This window comes from Cynocephalus volans, chromosome 5 (assembly GCF_027409185.1).
Source record: "Cynocephalus volans isolate mCynVol1 chromosome 5, mCynVol1.pri, whole genome shotgun sequence".
Classification (NCBI taxonomy): Eukaryota; Metazoa; Chordata; class Mammalia; order Dermoptera; family Cynocephalidae; genus Cynocephalus; species Cynocephalus volans.
Genome location: NC_084464.1, coordinates 52,927,517 through 52,936,418, shown reverse-complemented (window position 1 = coordinate 52,936,418; position 8,902 = coordinate 52,927,517). Strand labels below are relative to the sequence as shown.

Genomic DNA, 8,902 nt, shown 5'->3' with positions numbered 1-8,902 from the left:
GCCCACCTCCTCCCCTCTGCCCTCTCTCCTTCCCCCAGGCTGGGCAAGAGCAGAGGGGAGGTGCGCAGGGCCCCCACCTCCACTGAGTCCCAGGGTCCTTGGGGTGGGGTGGAGGAGGGGTGGAAGGAGAGGGTCTTGGCCACCAACAGACACTGTAAACTTTGGTTTAAAACAATAACTTAAGTGGAGGGAGGGCTTCCAGCCTGGGGCCAGGGTGGGGGGCTGGGAGAGCAGGGTGTTTGGGAGGCGACAAAGGAAGAAGCCAACAAAAAGTTTTGGTTTTTGCTTCTGGCATAAGAAAGGTCTTTGGTCATCCGTTTAACTGGGGGGACAGGGAAGGTGTGCTGAGGGAGGGTGAGAGAGCACTGCAGTGGGGGGACCTGCAGGCCAGGGTGGAGGTGAAGCTGGGTTTCAGCCTCTCCTTTCCCCTGTGCCCTGGATGCTTCCCGGCAGTCCAGGCACCGCCTCTGGCCCCAACTCCAGCCTCAGGGGCACGGCTCCACCCGCAGAAGTCCACCTGGCACAGATCTCTCTGTGGAGGAGGCAGGAGGCACTGGGTCTCCTCCTGTGCTCCCTGGTGCGGGGTGGTTGGGGAGCACCCAGCAAACAGGGGTGGGGTGGGGGCCCAGTTCAGCCTGGGTCCTGTCTCAGGTCTGGGGAAGAGGCTGAAGCCAGGTGGTCCTGCTCACATGGACCCCCACAGGGCACACTTGTCCCACCCCAACAGCCAAGGGGGCTGGTTTCTTCTGGGGATGGTGACAGTTCAGTCCCCACCCAGGCCAGAGCAGGGGTAGGAGTTGGGGGTGGAGAGTTATTTCTTCACAGTACGGAAGGAAAAGAAGGTGGAAGGGAACACAAATTAGGGAAGGGGGACTTCTGGCCAGAAAACACTGCCAGAGCCAGGGGTGAGGGGCCCTGGGTTTGAGAGGGGTGACAGCCCCGCCCGCGGGTCTCCATGGCGCTGAGGGGCCCTGTGTGTGTGGGGTGAAGCTGGTGGGGGTGGAGGGCCCTGCTGCTGGTGGTCGGGGAAAGGCGGCATTCAGATGTGGAGGAGGGTCTGAGGAGGGGTCTGGGCCTTCTGTGTCCTCTACAGGTCCCAAACCAAGGGTTCTGTGTCCCCATGGGGGCGGGGACTATCCCTGCCCCCACGTGTTTGTCAGTCAGGTCACAAGGGGAGTTGCTGGCCCAGGCCTCTCCCCGTCTGAGTCCTGGAAGTGCCTTTGAGGTTCGGGAGGGGCTGTGGAGTGGGGGTAGGTGGTGCCTGGGTTCTGGGAGGGAGGGGTCTCACCCCAGCCCTGCCTGTCCCGGAGGCCCTCAGGACAGTTCCTCTCCCGGCAGCTCCTCCTCCAGGTCCCTGTCTTCCGGAGGCCCCACAGTGCTGGGGTTGGGGGGGCCCAACGGGGGCCCGGGCTGCCTGTCTTCCTCCACCTCAGTCGGCTCCTCTTTCACCTGTACCTGGTGGCTGCTGCAGAAGGCAGGTGGCAGAAGGGACGATGTGGGCACTGGGGTCCCTTCCCTTCCCTGATCCCCTCCACATCCTTCCAAATTCATCCAGAACTCTCGGGCACATTGGGGTTCCCACAGTCCCCTCTCCAGGATCCCATCATCCCCTCCAGGTCTGATCTCCCCCAGGGAAAACCCTGGGCTGGGAAGGAGGGAGGAGAGGAGAAAGGAGCAGAGGGGAGAGGAGATGTGAGAGCAGAGGGGAGGTGAGGGGGAGTAGAGGAAGAAGAGGAAACAGGAGAGGAGGGGAAATAAGAAGGGGAAAGAAGGGAAGGAGTAAGGAGAGAGAGAGAGGAGAGGGTGGGAGGAGAAGGGAGTTGAGGGGAGGCCCCAGCAGCAGGATGACATAGGTCACTTGTCCTGGGAGAGCCGGCATGGTGTGGTGGGAGTGGGGGGTAGGTTGGGACTCCTCCTGCAGGGGGGGATCTTCCTCCCTGAAGTGTCAAGGGCACAGTGGTGGCCGGTCTGTGTCTGTGCTCACCTGTACTGGGGTGGGGAGAGGCGAGGGGGGCTGCTGCTGCCGTTGCTGGGCAGCGGCTCCACGGGGCCGCCTGTGTCATCATGGCTGAGGGGCAGGAGGCTGCTGGCGGAGCCGGGGTTCAGCACACCAGGGCTGTTGAGGAGGGGGAAGCTGCTCTCGGCCAGGGCGGCCTGGAGGGGCACAGGGTTGGGCCCATCCCATCAGGTGCCATCCCTCCCCAACCCCTAGGGTCCCATGCATGAGTCTGTCTGCTGGCCCCACCCTGGGCACATCCATCTCAGACCTCGTTCTACCTCCCAGCTTTCCTGGGAATCTGGGCCTGGCTTGTCTCCTCTCCCAGGGCACAGGACCCCAAGACTGACAAGCCAGGGAAAGGGATGCCACTGGCTATGCCAACCTCCCTGCTCTCTACCCCACCCCTACCCAAACCCAGCCTTGAGACTAGAGGTGGAAGCTGGACCCCGAGTTGGGGTGGGGCAGAGGGCTGGGGTTTTGGACCCCGTAGTGCTTTTCAACCTCCTCCCGGTGTCCTGCCCTCTTCTGACAGGCCTTCTGCAGAGAAGGGTGGGGAAAAGTCTTTTCTCTGAGGCCAGTGCGGTTGGAGGAGGAGCAGGGGGTGGGAGGGCTCTGGGCGGGGCCCAGTCACCTGGTAGCTGGCATTAAGTGCTCCATAACTGAGGCCCGAGATCATGTTCTTCACTAGGGTGGGGCTCCTGCAGGAGAGAGAAGGCAGTCTTTGGCTCACTCATTCACATTCCCCTCACTCACATTTCTCAACCTTAGCCAAGGGACTGTGCTGTGCCGGTACTGTACCCTTCATCATCCTGGGAGGCCAAAGCAGGGTTGGCTGCATCTGCTGAGCCTGGTGCACGCTCCATCTTATCCAAGCCTCACACTAAGCTGGCCCAGCAGGTTGCAGTAGCCCCTTCATAGGTGAGGGTGCTGTGCTCACTGGGGCTGAGACCTGTCCAAAGTCTCAGAGTTGGTGAGTGGGGACCAGGATCCCTCCCAACATCTGTCTTTGCGTCATGCCGCCCCCAGCATTTTTCTCTCCAGTCTAGATTTTGCCATGTTCAGCGAGGTCCGATCTTGAGCCTCAATAGTTCCCTGTCTGCACAATCCACACTTTCTTACCATCCTGAATTCTGGGACATGTAATAATCAGCCATGTGCTCAGCCTGTCCCCACATGCTCCACACAAAAGGTTTTTCTGCACCAGAAGGTGTTCAGGAGTTAGGTCAGGAAAAGCAGTGGCTCAAGGCTATCCCTCTTCCACCGTGAAGACCCCATTTACAGAGCCTCTCAGAGAGGTTAAGACACTGGCTCAAGGTCACACAGCTGGTGGGTGAGAAGCAGTGGTGCACCGTGAACCCAGGTCTTCTGATTCCAAGTTGGTAATGAGACCTGACAATGCCTACTGTGGAGACTGGTGTGTGGGAGTACTCAGTAGGGGGTGGCTTCCCTTTCATTTTCCGGGCCCCCACCCTGCCCCAGCCACAGCTGCCTGGGATGGAAAGGCTCTTGACTGGAAAGAAGGAATCTTTGAGGAGAACAGACACCCCAGAGATAGCCATCTAACTTGCTTCAGACTGCTCTCTACTTCCCCAGGGACCTCTGGTCCAAGGGGCACAGGCAAGAGGGGGTGGGGGTGTCTGAAGTGGGGAGAAGGCCACTGGTGCTACTAGGGAAGCCAAAAGGGAGGTTCTGGCCCTCTCCCAGATTCCTGTATCCATTTAAAATGCGGTGTGGTAGAGCAGAGCACAGAAGACTGGGAGGCCAGAGACCTGGTCCTTGACCCAGCTCTGCTGCAAATCTGTGTGGCCTCTTGCCAGCCCCTTGTCCTCTCTGGACATCCTCCCCTGTGAAATGAAGAGGCAGGCCCCAGGGGTCTCAGAGGTCAGCTCATCTGTGATGAGTTGGGGGAGGAGTGTGGGCCCTGGGCGTGGCAGCCCCTCACCCATGGCCCACCGGCCAGCATCGCCCATGTCCCAGCTCTGGCTGTGGCTACTTTGACCTCTGTCTCTCTCTGGTACTAGGTTCCCCTTGGCTCCTTCCTTCAGTCAGAAGTGAGGGCAGTACAATCCATAAATGTCTGCCTTCTGATTGTCACTTCTAGACTTTAGCCTTTGCTCCACAAGCACTGGGCTCCTCCACCCCTTTCCTCCCCATACCCCCCAAACTGGGAAGGATTTAGTGCCCATGGGGGTCCTGGAGAGGCATGGGGGGTGACCTGCCTCACACCCAGGGGCAGGTCCTGCCACCCAGGTCTGGCCCACATACCCTGTCATCTTTGGTGGTCTCCGCTTCTGATACTCCCGCTCGTCTACGGTCCACACGGCACCCTTGACGTTCTCCACACGCACGAAACACTTGTGCAGGCTGAGGTTGTGGCGCACGGCGTTCTGAGGGTGCAGGGAAGAGGGATCAGAGATGGCTCCTGGCCCAGCCGCTCCTCCACTCAGGTGAGCACAACAGGGAGTCCTCAGCCAGTCCCCGTTCCATTCCGTGCAGCGGCAGCCCACCTTCCCCAGCCGAGGGGCAGCAGGGGAGGGCTGGGCTGGGCTCCCAGCTTCCTCACCACCAAAGCCCATTTTATTATCTGCTTTCCTCTCTCTGCCCCATTTTGGAAAACTCTGTCTACCAACTAAACAATATCTAGTTAGTAGGAATTTGTTTTCCTATCATCATTAATCAAAGACACATGTAGCTGTTACTCAGGGCTTGGGATTTACATGAGATCATATTCGGGCCCTGGCACCTCTGTGAGCCCAGACATCTTATCTTAGGCGCATGTAGAATTTCCATTAAGCTTTTAAGAGTTTTGGAAATAACTCACGAACCCTCACTGTTATCTTCTTCAACCCCTAAGTGTCTGGGAACCATGGCTTTGAGCTGTGGCTCAAAACAGACAACCTATTGAGAGCACGAAGTATACAGTAGAGGCCTAATAAATACATATACGCTGAAATAAACTGGGAGAAGGGAGAGTATGGATTTACAGCCATAAGGCAGGAAGAGGCGAGAAGGAGGATAAGTCACCTTGTGGCTCCCACCTCCTGGCAGGATAACTTCAAGAATTGAGGTCATCTGGTTTGTAGGACACCTGGGTGAGGGCGGGGGTGCTTGGCCCAATTCTCCTTGAGGGAGCTGGGCTAGGGGCCCTAACCCACCCAGTGCACCCTCCCGGGTCCACCCTACACCTGTACTCTCTTTTCTCAGCTTCAGTGTCCTTCCACTGGCCCCTGTCATCACCATCCCAGCCTGCCTGCCCACATCCCTGTCCCTGTCCCAGCCTCATCCCCATCCTTGTCTCCTCTTTACATTTCTAAATGGGGAAGAAAGCGGGCAGGGCAGGCAGCCCATGCCCCTGGAGATCCCCTCTCCCTCTCTCCCTTCCAACTCTTGCCACTTGCAACTGGCCCGATTTCATTACCAATTTTAATTTGCCTCTAATTAAATCCTGTGTATTTTTCCGACTCGCTTGCTAATCCACGAGGGAGGCGGGCGGCTGGAGTGGAATCTCTTGGAGCGATAATTACAAAGGGCCTAATCACGCCGGGGCTCCTGCCTCGGAATAAATTTGCCCGCATTATGGGGCTCCGATCCTCCGCTTTGCAAATGAGAATGACCCCAATTTCCGAGGATGGCCTCACCGGAGCTTTTTTCCCTCATTTCGAAGCCTGATTCGTGATGAGAGACTAATTCGTTACGCTGAAACATTAACGGCAATTTAAGGGGTCTGGCAGGGGCTGCGTAAACAAAAGGATGGGCCCACAACATGGGCCCTGCGAGGGGATGGACACAGGGGGAGGGCCAGCAAGGACCATCAGCTTGGCAGATGGCAGCTCTGTCCCCAGATAAATGGCAGCTGGCCTGGCCCACACCACTCACAACCCTTCTGCCCTGGTTTGAAGGAGACACCTTCCTAGGGTGGGGATCAGAAAGGGTGAAGGAGAAGGGAACGAAGGAAGCCAAAATAATTTAGGTGAGGAAGAGGAGGGACCTCAAGGGGCAGATAAATGGGTGGAAAGTAGATGTGGAAGGGAAAGAGAGCTGGGTATAGACAGGGCATATTTCCCAAGCAATATGAATTAAGCTTGAATGAAAAAAAGCTGAAGGTCAAAGTGGACCTCAAGTTAAAATGAATTCTGCTGTGCCATGAAAAAGGCAAGGCAGTGCCTGCAGGTGGCAGAGGCCACAGCACAGCACCACTAACTGGGAAGGTCACCCATGCAGTCATTTACTTTTCCCCAGCCTAGCCATCTTCTTACTGGGACCTAGACTAGGTGAGGGGAGATGGAGGTGAAGAACTGGGAGGGAGAGACATGCCATAGAGATGACCAACGCTGGGCAACCAGTGGAAGGTGGTAAGGTTGGAATATGATGGGGGGTGGCTTCATGATGGTCACTGAAGTGATTTAAGAAAGTCACCTACTCCTGATCTCAGTAGAAGAGAGAAGCAGAAAACTGCAGTGGGGTGGGATAGGTGAGAAAGAAGAGGAGGGGGATAGGTGAGTGAGTAGAACTCCACTGTCAGGGAGGAGGTGTCTTACAGAAATGAGGCTCTACATCGCCACCCCTAAAGGCAAATGATTAATATGTAATGTTAAAGAAAACGTTAGATAAAAATTGTAATGATCCTTTACATTTGTATAGGACTCTATCATTTATAAAACCTGATATCTGAACTGGCCTAGAGGTTGGAAACTGGACTAGGTGGCCCCAAGAAGGCCCTGCTGGCTCAGAAAGAGGGCAGGACTGTGGTTGGCAGGAAATGACATCACTCACAGCCAATCAGAGCAGCTGTCCCAACCTCAGCCTCTTTCCCAAGCTTTGGGAATTGGGCATGGGGATGGTCATGGAGCAGTCCTTCCTGCTGCACTCAGCACACTCCCAGGGCAGAAAAGGCTGTTCTGTGCAATCTCCACCCAGTCCTGGGTGCTGGTGGGGACGGGGGCCTCAGTAACACTTGTTGAAACCTGTGGATTGGGGGAAGTAGCCTGCTTAACTGCAGTTTCTGCACTGGCCAGCAGGAGGACTCAAGAGCCAGGGATCCAATTAAGATTCTGAGACTGGAACCATCCAGTGTCCAACCTTCCCCATCCCCATCCCCCAGCCCTCTCCCAATTTAGACATCACACACACACACACACACACACACACACACACACACACACACACACACACACACACACACACACACACACACACACGAACCATCCAGTGTCCAACCTTCCCCATCCCCATCCCCCAGCCCTCTCCCAATTTAGACATCACACACACACACACACACACACACACACACACACACACACACACACACACACACACACACACACACACGAACCATCCAGTGTCCAACCTTCCCCATCCCCATCCCCCAGCCCTCTCCCAATTTAGACATCACACACACACACACACACACACACACACACACACACACACACACACACACACACACGAACCATCCAGTGTCCAACCTTCCCCATCCCCCAGCCCTCTCCCAATTTAGACATCACACACACACACACACACTAGCACCCCATCCTAGTTATAGAAAAATAAATGGCTTAGTGCCCCGGCCCATATCTCTGTGTCCCATTTTTCTAGGGTCCCCCTCTTGCCTGCCTCTGGTCCCCCAGAAAAACTCTTATTGCTGAGGGTGGCTGAGGGCATTGAAATAACTAAATGGATGGAGACAACTGCCTTCTTGTCACTGATGGCAGAGCTGGGAGAGTATGAGAGTGCCTGTGTTTGTGCCCCAGAGTATGGTCCATGGTTTTCGGTCCATCCATGTGTCCATGACTGCACATCCCCCACCCCAACCCCAGGCTTCAGAACATGTGCCTTTAGCCAGGGTGCCCAGACCCTTAGGGACTCTGTGAATTCAGCCAAGGCCTCGCTACCATACTTGGGCATTACAGATTCCTGGAGGCCCAACTTCATGGAGCTGGAGTCTCCATGGGGGAGCACCCCGGAGAAGGATTTCTTCCTAGAAAGAAGGCAGCACAGGGCTGGAAGGAAGGAGTCATTAAAAGTCATTCTGGAACACTCCACAGGTCCCGCTGAAGTGGGGGCGAGGAGCACATGGTGGGGCCATTTCTGCAGGATAATTGTTTAGGGGACTAATTGTTAGTCATCCTTGGTCTCAATGCGATGTGGAGATGCTGGAGGGTGACAGGCCTGGGGGAGGTGGAAGGGGCATGCCTCACCTTCCAGGTGGCAGTGTTTCTGCGGAAATAGGCAAACATCCTGGTGAACCAGTTATAGATCTCATTCAGGGTCAGCTGCCTGTCGGGGGTTTCCAGAATGGCCTGTGGGCAGAGAAGGAACAAAGGGACCCTCAGTCTGGGCACTGAAGGGTCACAGCTCTGTGATCTCCCCCAGGACCTCTCCCTTCTGCCTGGCCCCTAACCCACCCTGCGACAGAGGAGATCCACTGCAGAAATGTGTGGATAAGAGGATGGGTGGGTGCTTTTGAGTCCCCTGAGAGGGAGGCTGCACAGCCCAGCTGAGGCTGAAGGGAGCACACGAGCATCCTCTGGGGGAGACCTGCGCGCGCGCGCGCGCGTGTCACAGAATGTGAATAGGGGTGTGCATACCTATGGGGGTGTAGTGGATTGAATTATGTCCCCCAAAACTCACTAAACCTTGAATTGTGTCCCCCTAGGTATTAGAAACTTGGCTTGGCCCCCACTGTGACTGTTAAGAGGGTGGGAAATCGTGTTATGGTAATTGAAGGGTGGAGCCTTGAAGAGGTGATTAGATTTTAGGACCATGCAGTAGTGAATGGATTAAAAATGGTGGTCAAAGGCATGGTTCTCAGGGCTTTAAAAGAAGAGAGAGAAGAGTCTGTCTTTCTCTCTCTACTCTCTCTGCTTCCACCATCCTGCAATGTGAGGCCCCTCGGTCACTGTC

The 8,902-nt window shown here is 56.0% G+C and overlaps 1 protein-coding gene across 7 annotated transcripts in view; it reads right to left on the bottom strand.

Annotated features, from left to right (window-relative positions):
- Positions 1 to 222: 222 nt before the first annotated feature.
- The window catches only part of FOXP4 (forkhead box P4), a 50,324-nt gene continuing 41,644 nt past the window's right edge, over positions 223 to 8,902 (bottom strand). For 6 of the 7 annotated variants that reach the window (XM_063096167.1, XM_063096170.1, XM_063096169.1 and 3 more), the window contains 5 exons: positions 8,197 to 8,298; positions 4,265 to 4,386; positions 2,631 to 2,697; positions 1,985 to 2,154; positions 223 to 1,465 (listed from right to left, as the gene is read on the bottom strand). In XM_063096167.1, the coding sequence (XP_062952237.1) occupies positions 1,315 to 1,465; positions 1,985 to 2,154; positions 2,631 to 2,697; positions 4,265 to 4,386; positions 8,197 to 8,298 (612 nt within the window). In that variant the 3' untranslated portion in view covers positions 223 to 1,314. The remainder of the gene's footprint in view (positions 1,466 to 1,984; positions 2,155 to 2,630; positions 2,698 to 4,264; positions 4,387 to 8,196; positions 8,299 to 8,902) is intronic. The other variant, XM_063096168.1, reaches the window with a different exon arrangement.